The sequence below is a fragment of the Pseudochaenichthys georgianus genome, chromosome 4 (assembly GCF_902827115.2).
Source record: "Pseudochaenichthys georgianus chromosome 4, fPseGeo1.2, whole genome shotgun sequence".
Classification (NCBI taxonomy): domain Eukaryota; kingdom Metazoa; phylum Chordata; class Actinopteri; order Perciformes; family Channichthyidae; genus Pseudochaenichthys; species Pseudochaenichthys georgianus.
The window spans coordinates 2,267,982-2,283,476 of NC_047506.1; the positions used below are offsets into that span (position 1 = coordinate 2,267,982).

At 41.7% G+C, this 15,495-nt stretch overlaps 1 protein-coding gene across 1 annotated transcript in view; it reads left to right on the plus strand.

Moving 5' to 3' along the window:
* fbn2b (fibrillin 2b) overlaps positions 1 to 15,495 on the plus strand; it is a 123,043-nt gene that overhangs the window by 31,461 nt on the left and 76,087 nt on the right. The window contains exons 5-6 of the mRNA XM_034080825.1: positions 2,824 to 2,919; positions 3,781 to 3,876. Of these exons, the coding sequence (XP_033936716.1) occupies positions 2,824 to 2,919; positions 3,781 to 3,876 (192 nt within the window). The remainder of the gene's footprint in view (positions 1 to 2,823; positions 2,920 to 3,780; positions 3,877 to 15,495) is intronic.

The window sequence follows — 15,495 nt, forward strand, 5'->3', positions numbered from 1 at the left end:
GTGTTTGGGTACAGTCAGAATGAGTGGGGGGATTATAGTGGAGAGTGTGCAAAGTCAGAAATTCTCATTAGACAACCTCAGCTACGAGGAAGCTCAGTCATTTCCTCTCTGCATGCCAGCGATGTTGAAGAGAGAGAAAGACACATAAACAGACAGGAAATTAATGTTGAACTTGCGATTAAGTTATAGACAGAAGAGCATGAAAGGCGCTGAGGGAATAATGGAGGAAGGAAGGAAAATGGAAAGCCTATGAGACTAAAGGACAGTAGAATATCCTCTTGATCCAGGATGAAAGAGAAACGAGGACGCAGGGAAACATTAAGAGCGTACAGTAGATTTCTCCTCTGCTCGTGGGTTTGGTAAATGGCGAGCTCAGCAAAAATCTGACAGGAAGAACAATTCGTTTTAAACCACTGTTTCTTGGTTTTCAGATTGGCTTTCTCACATCGTGTCGGCCAAGTAGGTTAACACATACGAGGAATTTGCCTTTGTTTATTTGGTGCATACATAAACACAGTCAAAGAAGACAAATTGTAAGAAAAGGACCACAATATATACAATAGCATATATACCAGCTATTTAAAGCTACAGCCTTTCTGTCAAGTTCTTTGTGGTTTTAGGTTAGGGTTATGCTGCGTTCACACCGGACGCGATGCGATGTTTGGGGGCGGTGCGTTTACATGTAAAGTCAATGCAGAGACGCGGACAGATGCAAGTTCACTCTGACGGCAAGCATGAAGCGGTTGATGCGAATTCCGCTGCGCGATTGAGACGATCGAAGGGGGCCGTGACAAACGCTCGAGTTAGCACACAGAGCTCATAGCTCCTCTTATCTGTTCAGAAACTAGACAGAAGTTAAAGAAGAACAAACCACAGACTGTCTGTGTCATGGCGAATACAGTCGCTGGTTTGTTTATGTCTGTAGGCCGTTGTTGTGAGTGTGGACGGTCGGAGCATATACAACGTTAGCTTAGCCGATCTCCATTCAGAAAACACGCATTTTAAAAGGTTTTTCGCCTGCCGTCTGTCTGCAGACTTGTCAAAGCATTAATTCATGGTTTTTACTAACCGGTATCAGTATGTTGTTACTTCGGCATCATTTTGAAACGTGTATTACAATTAAATCACGGTCAAATATGTTCATTTTGTTGTGGTCAGTGCGTCTTGTTTGAATGATGCCAGTAAACACAGCTGACAGCCGCGGTGAAACTCGAGCGTTTTTAGAGCGAAGCGAATATTCGCATCGCGTCCTGTGTGAACGCAGCATTAGAGGATGCATTGCACAATTCAATCCCTTTCCTTTTAGACATTTTAATTATTTCAGAATTTACAAGATCAGGCTCCTCAATTACATTTCCAACTTCATATAAATTAAATGTTTTTTCCTAAATTTCTACCTATTTTTAAATGAATCTTCTTTCAAATTAATTATTAAATGCTTACATTTGACTCTTGCTATAATCCTCACATAAAGCACAACTCAATCTTCTTTATGAAAATATTCTTCAGTAATTCTTTACTTTTTTAAGTTTTCTAAAATAAAAATATCATTAAATGCATTATCTTAAAGGTGGGGTAGGTAATTCACTTCAGAAACACTTTTTGTTGTATTCCATGGAATGCTCTTAACATCCCGATAGCAATGAATATATTAAATGCTTTGACAAAAAATACATACAAATATTTAATCTGTGGAAGGCGTGGCGCTGTAAAAAGCACGACCAATCATCTGAGCCGGCCCGGCTAAAGTAACTGGATGGCCTACCTGCCTGTCAGCCTTCCCTCGGGGCACAAACTTATCTCGTGCCCTCATTGGTCATGTGCGCGTTCGTGTGTGTTGGAGGAGTAGCTCTGTGAGTAAGTCTGATTTTTTTCAGTTACATACTTTCAAATTCCAGCGAACTCCAGCTGGTTTCTCCATTCTTACCTACCCTACCTTTAAGTCTACATGTTATTCTAAATATAAACCCCTCTAACCATCAAGAAACCTTCTTTAAAATGAATTATTATAAGCAATAATTCAACCCGTACTGATGCTCACATAACACAAGTATAACTGTTAAATAACCAACTCTAAACATTGCAGCGCTGCGTAAAAGCACTGTATTATCAAATCAAATATAAAGGCTAAAAACTAAATGAGCTCCACCATAATCCTCAAACATTACAATCTGGCGTTAAAGTCGCAACGGAGGAACATAAACAAATTCAAACAACTTTCTTTCTCATAGAATTCACTACACTTTTCATCCTGTTTGGATTTTCTCTTGGCCATTGTACCGTACTTCCCCCCTCACCCAGTTTCCCTCTCCTCTCAGCAAATTCCTGCCTGACTGTAGCGTACAGCTGGCTCGACTTATTCCCTCCCCCCGGTCTGCTTGATAAGCTTTGGTTCTTGTGGCCTGGGGGCCTTTAGAGCCTTGTCTGTTCATCTAAAGCTGCTGAAGAAATACCAGCGTTGTGCAAACCCAACTGGAGTGGAAAAAATCCTCTTAATGTGTTTAAGTGACCGTGATAATTTAACTCACTGGTGTTTGGAAACACGTCTAAATGCTGTCTTCTGATTGGGTAGAAATGAAGATGAAGCAATCCAACCATCAGAGTTGTCCCATTCCTAAAAGTCATGTTTGTTTTGAGAAAACCAGTAAATAGCTTTGGAATGAAAAGCTTTTATTAATGTAGTCGCTTGCTCTCAGCAGATGTTTAAAGTTCCCATTCTTGTGTATTTTCTGATTATATTGCAGCTCTTGTTATTTGACATATCATTGTTGAAGTGCATCTGTTCACACCTGTCTGTCTGTCTTTCCTCCCCCCCCCCAACAGTTCAGTCCTGTAACGTCAGGTGTATGAATGGAGGCAGCTGTGCAGAGGACTCCTGCTCCTGCTCAAAGGGATACACAGGAAACCACTGTGGACAGCGTGAGTCAAATCTGCACCGTTAGCACACCTTGGTGCATGGGGGGGTATTTGAACTGTGTCAGAGCAAAGACCAAATGTCTTCAGATACAAAATTGAGAGTCTTTGTCACCACTTTGAGAGACTTGCTCTACATACTATACATACAGTATTTCTGTCTGTATATTTACAAGGATGCAGCTTGTATAGCAATAGGACAATATAGAAAGACTATTGGTCAAACCTTTACTTACAGCATGACCAATCAGAGACACCATAAACTAAGACATTTGAGGTGTCTTTGCCAATGACATAGTTAAACTAAAAGGTTGTCTAAGAGAACACACATTCACTTTTGCCAAATGCCCAACTCCCAATGTTAACAATGTATAATAAACATATTATATTCTTTGCAAGCTCTTGTGGGGCCACATAAAATGAAGTCGCGGGCCGAATGTGGCCCCCGGGCCTTGAGTTTGACACCCCTGATTTAGAGTATCTGATAAAAATTATAGTCGGTTCTTTCTTGGAACATCCTTCACCCTCTCACTAAGCTTTAGGCGAAATCAGTCATGCAGTTTTTTCCGTAATTTGGCTGACTGACAAACTATCCAACCTGGAAACATGAGCCCCTTTGTGGAGGTCACTGATACGTCCTGTGTAGTTCTTTAAGGCTTGATTTCTGGGTAAGAACATTTAAATAGAGCATGAAGTGACGGTTTCATTAGTTAAAGAATTAAAGTCATCAATGAGAATCCTCACACATGTTGGTTATACTGATATACAATACGATACAAGTCTCATTTGAAGCTTTATGAAACATTAGGGTTGTGCTAAATGTGTTTTTTCTATGTGGATAACTCTTTTTGTCTCTGTCTCCTGTAGCTGTGTGTGAGAACGGCTGTCAGAACAGCGGCCGCTGCATCGGGCCCAACAGATGCGCCTGTGTCTACGGTTTCACTGGCCCGCAGTGCGAGAGAGGTGAGAAATCATCCTCTTTCTGTGTTAAAACAGCGCTTTGTGATATTCCACTGTCTTCCTCTCGGCTCGGTTTCTATAGCAACAATACAGGCCTGCTGGTACTAGACCTAACTTACACATCCACTACAGCTTTTGGGGAGAGAAAACCTTTTCTCCATTAAACTGTCCATTGTTTTGATCTTGCAGACTAATTTACTGGTATCTTTGACCTACTGTTCCGTACTGCAACAGTAAATGGACCTCATAACTCTGCAGTTAGGGATAATAACTGGCATTACCTGTGAGCTTATTGAATTCACCTCTAAATATTTATTTTATATGGCTGAAGTGAGCATGTGGGTTATGCTTATGTAGCTGCTGTTCATTCCCTGTCATGTTGCTCAGCTATGAACTTGTTGGTGGAAATATAATTATGATCAATGACAAAAAAAGGCCAATACTGGTTTGAAAGTAAAAAACTGGTTAGTGAAAACCGTAACGTTTGTTAAAAAGAAAGCTCCTGGTGTAAGGCTGCTGGATATCGTCATGTGATGCCACAAGATATGCACTCAAAATTAACAAATGAACTCAAATATCCTACATTTCTTTAGCTGTTTGATAGAAAAGGATAACTTGAAAAGCCTCAATTTCCATGATTGTATCTGTATGACATTACATAATTGATTGTGACTTATGTCTTCATTGACATCTTTGTTGCTAGTATAAGTGACAATCAGGATAGGCATGCAGAGCCAACCACCAATCACAATCATTCTTAATAAATATTCTTATTTATTTATTTGTTTTACAAACTAAAGCAGGCCCTACTAGTTTTCAAGCACCATATTTATTGAATATGAGCAAGGAACAACACAGAAAAAAAAAAAATCAACTGTGGCAGTAGAGGCTACTTTGTCGTCAACTGGTGGAAATTAGTAATTTTTCATATTGCAATATCAAAATGTAGCAATGTCAACATCGTGCAGCCCTACCACCATGAATTCATTGACTTAGTCATCGTTTATCAAGCATGGGAGTGAACCGACCCTCCGTCATCAAGACTCCCTACCCACTAATGTTAGGACGATATCAGACCAGGAAGGCTTTGATGTGGCTGAGCAGTCATGAGCTATCAGTCAGACGTTCAGAGTCAGTGCTGCTGAGAGTTCAGGCTCCTCCAACGGGATGACTTCATCAGAGAGCTCAGATAGGCGGTGGGTGTCCGTCTCCTGAGCTTTGAACAGAAGTCAGAGGTATGTGTGTGGTGGGAAGTGATGGTGGGGTGTTGGAAGTAGGTGGTGTAGTCCCAGTGCAGATGGGAAAAATACCTGAATCTGTTCACCTCAGTTCACCTCAAAGTGAATGAGACTACTAAAGGTCATCACTCCGTACATTAGCCGTCTTTAGCTAAGCGGTTGCTAACAAGTGTCTAAATGAGACTACTTAACGTCATCAGGCTCAACATTAGCTGCCTTTAGCTTAGTGGTTGCTAACAAGTGTCTAAATGAAAGTACTTAACTTCATTAGGCTCAACATTAGCCACCTTTAGCTTAGTGGTTGCTAACAAGTGTCTAAATGAGACCACTAAACATCATCATGCTCAACATTAGCCACCTTTAGCTTAGTGGTTGCTAACAAGTGTCTAAATGAAACTACTTAATGTCATCAGGCTCAACATTAGCCACCTTTAGCTTAGTGGTTGCTAACAAGTGTCTAAATTAAAGTACTTAACTTCATTAGGCTCAACATTAGCCACCTTTAGCTTAGTGGTTGCTAACAAGTGTCTAAATGAGACCACTAAACGTCATCATGCTCAACATTAGCCGCCTTTAGCTTAGTGGTTGCTAACAAGTGTCTAAATGAGACTACTAAACGTCATCATGCTCAACATTAGCCACCTTTAGCTTAGTGGTTGCTAACAAGTGTCTAAATGAGACTACTAAACGTCATCATGCTCAACATTAGCCACCTTTAGCTTAGTGGTTGCTAACAAGTGTCTAAATGAAACTACTTAACGTCATCAGGCTCAACATTAGCCACCTTTAGCTTAGTGGTTGCTAACAAGTGTCTAAATTAAAGTACTTAACTTCATTAGGCTCAACATTAGCCACCTTTAGCTTAGTGGTTGCTAACAAGTGTCTAAATGAGACCACTAAACATCATCATGCTCAACATTAGCCACCTTTAGCTTAGTGGTTGCTAACAAGTGTCTAAATGAAACTACTTAACGTCATCAGGCTCAACATTAGCCACCTTTAGCTTAGTGGTTGCTAACAAGTGTCTAAATTAAAGTACTTAACTTCATTAGGCTCAACATTAGCCACCTTTAGCTTAGTGGTTGCTAACAAGTGTCTAAATGAGACCACTAAACGTCATCATGCTCAACATTAGCCGCCTTTAGCTTAGTGGTTGCTAACAAGTGTCTAAATGAGACTACTAAACGTCATCATGCTCAACATTAGCCACCTTTAGCTTAGTGGTTGCTAACAAGTGTCTAAATGAGACTACTAAACGTCATCATGCTCAACATTAGCCACCTTTAGCTTAGTGGTTGCTAACAAGTGTCTAAATGAAACTACTTAACGTCATCATGCTCAACATTAGCCACCTTTAGCTTAGTGGTTGCTAACAAGTGTTTAAATGAAACTACTAACGTCATCAGGCTCAACATTAGCTGCCTTTAGCTTAGTGGTTGCTAACAAGTGTCTAAATGAGACCACTAAACATCATCATGCTCAACATTAGCCACCTTTAGCTTAGTGGTTGCTAACAATTGTCTAAATGAGACTACTAAACGTCATCAGGCTCAACATTAGCCACCTTTAGCTTAGTGGTTGCTAACAAGTGTCTAAATGAGACTACTAAACGTCATCAGGCTCAACATTAGCCGCCTTTAGCTTAGTCGTTGCTAACAAGTGTCTAAATGAGACCACTAAACATCATCAGGCTCAACATTAGCCACCTTTAGCTTAGTGGTTGCTAACAAGTGTCTAAATGAGACTACTAAATGTCATCAGGCTTAACATTAGCCACCTTTAGCTTAGTGGTTGCTAACAAGTGTCTAAATGAGACCACTAAACGTCATCAGGCTCAACATTAGCCACCTTTAGCTTAGTGGTTGCTAACAAGTGTCTAAATGAGACCACTAAACGTCATCATGCTCAACATTAGCCGCCTTTAGCTTAGTGGTTGCTAACAAGTGTCTAAATGAGACTACTAAACGTCATCATGCTCAACATTAGCCACCTTTAGCTTAGTGGTTGCTAACAAGTGTCTAAATGAGACTACTAAACGTCATCATGCTCAACATTAGCCACCTTTAGCTTAGTGGTTGCTAACAAGTGTCTAAATGAAACTACTTAACGTCATCATGCTCAACATTAGCCACCTTTAGCTTAGTGGTTGCTAACAAGTGTTTAAATGAAACTACTAACGTCATCAGGCTCAACATTAGCTGCCTTTAGCTTAGTGGTTGCTAACAAGTGTCTAAATGAGACCACTAAACATCATCATGCTCAACATTAGCCACCTTTAGCTTAGTGGTTGCTAACAAGTGTCTAAATGAGACTACTAAACGTCATCAGGCTCAACATTAGCCGCCTTTAGCTTAGTCGTTGCTAACAAGTGTCTAAATGAGACCACTAAACATCATCAGGCTCAACATTAGCCACATTTAGCTTAGTGGTTGCTAACAAGTGTCTAAATGAGACTACTAAACGTCATCAGGCTTAACATTAGCCACCTTTAGCTTAGTGGTTGCTAACAAGTGTCTAAATGAGACCACTAAACGTCATCAGGCTCAACATTAGCCACCTTTAGCTTAGTGGTTGCGAACAAGTGTCTAAATGAGACCACTAAACGTCATCAGGCTCAACATTAGCCACCTTTAGCTTAGTGGTTGCTAACAAGTGTGTAAATTAAACTACTTAACTTTAGGCTCAACATTAGCCACCTTTAGCTTAGTGGTTGCTAACAAGTGTCTAAATTAAACTACTCAACGTCATCATGCTCAACATTAGCCACCTTTAGCTTAGTGGTTGCTAACAAGTGTCTAAATTAAACTACTTAACTTTAGGCTCAACATTAGCCACCTTTAGCTTAGTGGTTGCTAACAAGTGTCTAAATTAAACTACTTAACTTTAGGCTCAACATTAGCCACCTTTAGCTTAGTGGTTGCTAACAAGTGTGTAAATTAAAGTACTTAACTTCATTAGGCTCAACATTAGCCGCCTTTAGCTTAGTGGTTACTAACAAGTGTCTAAATGAGACTACTAAACGTCATCAGGCTCAACATTAGCTGCCTTTAGCTTAGTGGTTGCTAACAAGTGTCTAAATGAGACTAGCCTACTAAACGTCATCAGGCTCAACATTAGCCGCCTTTAGCTTAGCTGTTTTGAAGTCATGTGAACTGGCTGTTTGTCTATAACATAACGTTAGCTTTTTACTTCTGCCAATGACATTTAGTTTTCAACTATACTAAAGGTGGTGTTAATATGTGGAGATTATCCCACTAAACAAAACGTATAAGTATCATAAACGTGTTTGCCAAAGATCAAACCACTTGACTTAGGCTACTGGTATTTGGATATTACTCTTGTGATTTTGATTACATATTGATTAATAACGTAGCCCTATCCCCCTCTTCCTCCTGCTGTTACACTGAAGAAGAGGCACGCTTTAGGCCTAGGATTTTACATGCCTTACCTCATACAAGTTTTTTTCCTGCTATCCTACATATATACTTAAAAATGTTTGTATAAAACATCAATTTTCTTCTTCTTCACCTATCTGTCATGTTCTAGCATTCCTCTTATTCCCCATCCCTTAAAGTGTGACTCCATGGAGCTCTGGGTTCTTGTTTTCTTGGAAAATACAACATGTTGGGAGTCAAGTTGGTCAGAGGGAGCCTTAAAGACATCTGGCAATAAATACCCCCCCCCCCCCACACACACACTACCACCTCCACCTTCCCCTGACATCCCCACAGGACTGACAGAATAGACTTTCTTTGTAGAGCGAGTGTGGACATTTCCTGACGAAGACTGGAGAAAGCTAGGCAGGCAGAGACAGAAAGAGAGGAGAGGGAGGAAGAAGGGAGGGACCGGGTGAAAATGGTCTCCCCAGCTGTGTACACAAAGAAGGACACTCTTCATGCTGAGGGAACGGACAGACTGCAGGTATTCACAGGGGAAACACTTATACATCTTTGTTTGTGTGTGAGCTCTCTGCTGCCAAATATCCCTCAGCGGGAGAAGGGTCTGAGCTAAATTTATCAAATCGACTCCATAAGTCACAAGACATCATATTAGTGACAGCAGACTTTAAAAAGATCCCAGCCACTGTGTGCGTGGGATGAGAAAGTTGGACCTCAGTAATTTGAATTTAATCAGCTATTTGTCAACGCAGCTTTAGCAAATAGGTCGCTAAGGACGTTTAAAAGATCGTCATTCAGTTTGCCTGAAAACAGTTTGACAAGAACATTCATTATTACATTGAGAGAGAGTGGGATACTCAATAATTGTGGTTAATGACCACCAGTGTATCTCTTTAATATTAGCTTTGGCTTGGAGTTAAATGGGAGTCCCTGCTGTGAGCTTCGGGGTGGTTATGACTCTGTTGCGGTTTGAGAGTTTGTGCAACTGAGTCAGTGGATTTGCGATGATTCAGTGAAAGACTGCAGATGAACTGTGATTGTGAAGCCAGTGAAAGTGCACCAGTGTGTGATGGATTCATGGGAAACTCCTCCGTGTCCGCGTGTCTGGGATGTGCAGCGTGTGCCTGAGGTTAGCAATTGAGTTTGGTTAGCAAGAGATAGAGTTAGTCATCCCTCCTAAATGAAGACAATCCAACCATCTCTACCATGAGTGCCATTGTTCTGCAGTTTCTATATGCCAACGTCTTGCTTCTGTATATTAAGGCATGCTTCCTATATGCATACCTTTATGTGGGTTCAGTTCCCCAGAGATGCTAGTAGGGCTTCATTCTCTTAATCTTATCTAAGTATTATATGCAACAATAAGTGTGTGAATCAAAGTCTTGTGTGTGTTCACATCAGTACACCTGCATGTGTCCGGCAGTGGCTCAGTCAGTCGGGGATTGCACTGTGAGCCGTAGGTTCAAGTCCCCGAACAGACCTAAAAATGGAGTGTGGACTGCTACTTGTAGAGGTCCCAGTTCACCTCCTGCCCTGCTGTGGTGCCCTTTATCAAGGCACCGGACAGCCCCCTCCCTCCCCCCCCCCCCCCACTCCCGTTGCTCCCCGGGCGCTGTACAATAGCTGCCCACTGCTCCTAGTACTAGACTCCTGGCACTTCTTTTCTGTTGTGTTTTGTTTCTTTTTGGCTTTGTCTTTGTCTTTGTTTTGTTTGTCTACCCTCCATCCCAAATGTAAAGCGTCTTTTGGGTTCAGAAAAGCGCTATAGAAAATTAATATATTATTATTATTATTATTACTATGGGTTAAAAGCTGAGAACACATTTCGCTGTGTGCTCTGCATGTGTGACCATTAAAGAGGGCTTTCATCCCTCCCAATATTATTATTATTATTATTATTATTATTATTATTATTATTATGTACTCAAAGATACAGTAAAGGGGTTACTCGTGTGTACGCCACAGGTTTGGAGTCACAAATATGATGACTTTAGATTCAACCTGGACTTAAACCCGATTTCATCACGATTTAAACCTTTGGGAAAATACTTGATACCTTCCCCGGAGTTCAATTATTAAACTAACTTCAGGTCAAAACATACAATAGAAATACTAAAACTACAATGAGGGGAAGCCAAAATGTGTAAAATACGTTACTGAGCTCTTGTAAAACCAAAATAAGTGTAGTTGTTTGTACATAAACTAAAGAATACCTGACGATAACATATGGAAAATAAACCATTAGGACTCATGAAGTCTGGACTGTGGACCTGTGAAACAATGACTCGGTCCCACTTCATGTGTCTGCAGAGCTTTGACTCTTCCTGCTGAGTCCAGTCCGTCTCAGTGGACGTAAACTGGCTTTTCTGGTCAATCCCAATCCCAGCCAGAGACAATCAAGTGGAAATCACAGAGGAGAAACTCTCCCTCCAGCAGGCGGTGATGTCAGACGGGCCGTTTGGAGGAGCTGGAGGTGTAGGAAGCGGGGCTATTTCTGCTCTGTTGACTCTGGATAAGAGCGGACAGAACATGGCTGGACAGGATGAAGGGTGGGACTCCAGGGCAGGATCAGGTCACTCTGTGGAAAAAACCCCCGATGACAACTGAGTTTCAGTCAGCCAGTTTGGAGCCGTGCTCAATTAGATTAGCAGCGGGTCTATGAATTATATACTAATGCAGCTTGACTCTTAATGCAGACCCCATATGTGTGTTTCCCATATGCAGGAATTTCTGCTGGAAGACACACAATGAAACCCAAAGGATCAAATACCAGTTTAAAAACTAGCTTGGAGTTTTAATCCATGTCTGGAAATGCATCCGAGCAATGTGCTTTTGTGTTCCAGATTAAATCATCGTGTTACGCTTTAAGTGTAATTGAGAACGACACATTTCACTAGCTGCTAGAAGTGTCTGCTTTTCATTGAGCCGCTAAATTATGATGACACGTCTACTAAACAATAAGTAGAAGAATGTATTCACCAGGCTCTGGTTTATTCAAATCAAAACTGGAGCAGGATGGTGATGAAGGCGGTCTTTTGATAAGCCAAATTACTCTCACTGCAGTTCAGTACAAAGACCCCCCCCCCCCCCCCCATTGAACAGGGAACATGTCCCATGAGTGGTAGTTGTTGATGGAGTCTGGAGCCTGAATGTGAGTCTGAGTCTGCGTCATTGTTCCACTGCATTGTGATGGCAAGTTTCCCAAAACAGTGAGAGTTTACAATACAATGTGTGAAATATGGATTATTCCTAAGGGGGATGTTAACAATTCAAGTCTAGGTGTGTTGACAGAAAAATAAGGGGGAACTATTGAGACAAATGATGCAAAAGACTTCGGAAAAATGCTTCTGAAATGTTCCTGCTTTTTTCAGATTTTATTCTGCCACATAATAATTATTTTGTATATGTTTTTTTGTGTCGATATTTCCATGTAGTCTACTCCACTCTGTACAGCAGAGTTACCGTCACACACACTGAGCAGCAGGCTGCAGACTCTTGGATCTGGGAAGATAGCTGAGGGCTTATCTCTCTAATTTCCATTCTCCCACAGTTGTTAATCCCTGTGTGTGTGTGTGTGTGTGTGTGTGTGTGTGTGTGTGTGTGTGTGTGTGTGTGTGTGTGTGTGTGTGTGTGTGTGTGTGTGTGTGTGTGTGTGTGTGTGTGTGTGTGTGTGTGTGTGTGTGTGTGTGTGTGTGTGTGTGTGTGTGTGTGTGTGTGTGTGTGTGTGTGTGTGTGTGTGTGTGTGTGTGTGTGTGTGTGTGTGTGTGTGTGTGTGTGAAACATTTAGTCACGTTTGAGTGACTGCTTTTGGTGTTTGTGAAATGAAAGGAGCAGAATCCTCGAGGAACGATAAGGGATAAAAGAAAAGAGTGGTTTCAAGCTTGTTGATAATGGAACAGATAAGACTAACAGAGGCCGCTGTGGTTAGATGTAATGAGTACAAACATCACACACACACACACACACACACACACACACACACACACACACACACACACACACACACACACACACACACACACACACACAAACAAACAAGCCCACACATTTCATTTATTTATATCCAAGGACACAAACAATGCGATGCGATCAGACATTCCACAAGAGCCGCCAGACATGCGCTCAGTCCACACACACACACACACACACACACACACACACACACACACACACACACACACACACACACACACACAGACACAGGGCCGGCCCTCGGCATAGGCAGTATAGGCGAATGCTAAGGGTATCAACCCATAGGGGGCGCCGAAAATTGGGGGGAATTTTTTTTAAATAAGTTAGAAATCATGGTTTTAGTGTGCAATTATAGGTTTTAATTTTATATTTGTGTTAATTTAAAATAAATCAAACTCCCAAAAAACGTATACAGCTTCTGTGTGCTTTTAATAACATTGGAATTTACTGTGTAAGCGGCCGCGGGGGGGGGGCTTTAGAGAGCTCTCTCCTGAAAGACTGAGAGGCTCTGATAACCTCAGCTCAGTGAGGTAAAGGCACACCTTTATATGATCATTATAGTTATAAAAAAGAAGAGAATAGATGAAAAACAGGTATAAAATACTGACAGTACAAAAAAGTTGTTATTAATAAACAAGAATACAGTTTGAAAGGGGAGTGATTTGTAAAATATATAAAAAGAAAGATCTGCTTACAGTTCTGTTTCATCTGGGTGTTGAGAGATGTATCTATAGATCTCCTAATGTTGCTCTCAAAGTGCACCAGATTGATGCTTTAACTTCAATATTTAAAAAAAAAAGTCTTCCCGGGGGTGCGTGTCCCCGGACCCCCCTAGAGGAGGTGAGGTCCCCCCCCCTCCACTTAAATCATCTTCAAATGGACAGGATACTAAATACAGTTGCACACATCTTGTGTCCATATCTTTCTGTGTTGGTGGTCATGCCACAACCGTGCATGCGCGAGTCATAGTGAGTGTCTGCATTGGGGGGGGGGGGGGGGGGGGCAGCTAAAATCTTGCCTAGGGCAGCAAATTGATCAGGGCCGGCCCTGCACACACACACAAATTAGAAAGCGGCGCTTTCAGGTGAGTAACAGCATGACGTTTAGGCTCAGAGTAAATCGTCCAGCTGTATAAAGTCTAGAGGACATCCGGTTTAAACACACACACACACACACACACACACACACACACACACACACACACACACACACACACACACACACACACACACACACACACACACACACACCCAGAGGCAGACACACCCAGAGGCAGGTGTATATATATATTTCTCCTAATTCATTTGTCCTGTTGGCCCCCTGTCATAGGAAAGTATGTACGAATGATAATAACTTCATTTCAAGCTTCTTATCTACCGAGACGTCTCTTGGGAGTTTCATAAGTACCTCAGCAGTTATTAATGAATGTGAAATATGTCTCTCGGGCCATTTATTTCCGTGGAAGTCCTCAGGTCACTGCTCCCGTCCCATCTCTCCGATCCCACAGCTGGATTCAGGAAAAGTTTTCCCAGAAGCCTTAACGTTCCAGACAGGATTAAATACCTTCTCACTAACAGTATTCTATCGTCCTTTAATCCAACTTTCGTCTGACCAAAGTGTCACAGCCTTTGATGTGTTAACACGCGATATTAGATTATTATTTGGTTGGATTCCCTCCAAAAAATACATGAGGGGTCAGATCCGGGTAACAGCGTCTGATGTGTCTGTCTGGGTAATCTGTGCGGACTGATGTGGGTGAAAGGTTACGAGCGCTTTAAGCAAACATGGGGCTTGGTTACATCTGGCAGCCATTCCTGGAAAAAAATACTGCTTGGATTTGTGAAATAAAAGTATAATACACTTGGAAGAATCGGAAGACTCCATTAAGTCTAAGAGAAGGGCGACCAGTTCTCATTATCAGAGGAAAATGGCTTTATTCATTCTGAGTGAAACTGGAGACGTCTGGATGAAAGACAGCGGCGGATTTAAAGCTGGATGGAGGACAGAGGAGAGGATCTATCGAGCAATTTGTGCACTAAGTAGACTAAATTACTTCCGAATGTTGTCAGCAGGTCCGCATCAGGAAGTTAGATCGTTCCCTTGTCCTAACCTGCCCGGGTCAGGGCTAACACGTGTCCGCTGACTTCACATGCGTTAAACACAGATACCAAACAACACATAAGCACAGAAGTCTGCAAACTTTGATTGGTACATATCTTTTTTATTGTGTGCACATGTATACACTGTTGTTCTCCAGACAGATGATCAATGTGGGAGAGTCTAATTTCCTCTAAGAGGAGACACTGTTTTCTTAAAAAACAAAGACAGAGGGTTGGAAGCGCCATTCCTTTTTGTCCTTCTTTGGATTTCCTTTTTATTTAATGAAGTACTCCCAAAACAAGACTGATTGCAGAGGTTTAAAAAATAGTCTTATATGTTGGTTACTGTTGGGATGGTAATCATTTCACATTATGTCAACAAATGCAAAAGATTACATGACACTTGTTAGACGCTTTTATCCAAAGCGACTTACATACTCAGTACTGTGGACAATCCCCACAGGAGCAATTTGGGGTGAAGTGTCTGAGGGACACAACGACATGCAGTGGGGTTTGAACCTGTCACCCCCTGATCCGAACACCAACGCTTAACCCACTGCACCACACACCTCCCTGACAAATACAAAAAAACTATTGATTTGACCAACACGTTGTAACCATAGACTGTATATATAAATGGACGTAGTGTCCGTGACGTCACCCATAGAATTCTGCAGAGTTGCCTTAGTAGGCGGAGTCGGCCACTAACGGCTCGACTGTGACGTCAGAGTCTAATCCCGCCTGCTCCAAATAAGGGCAAAGAGGCGGAGCCGAGGCGGGACCTGCTGCCTCCGAACTGGAGGTAAACAGAGCTAGCTCAGGCTAAGAAGCTAAGCTAACATGAAATACATGCATACCAAGTTACTGCTAACAGTGTAGTTCCCCTATACAAACGTTACATTCATAATCAAATGA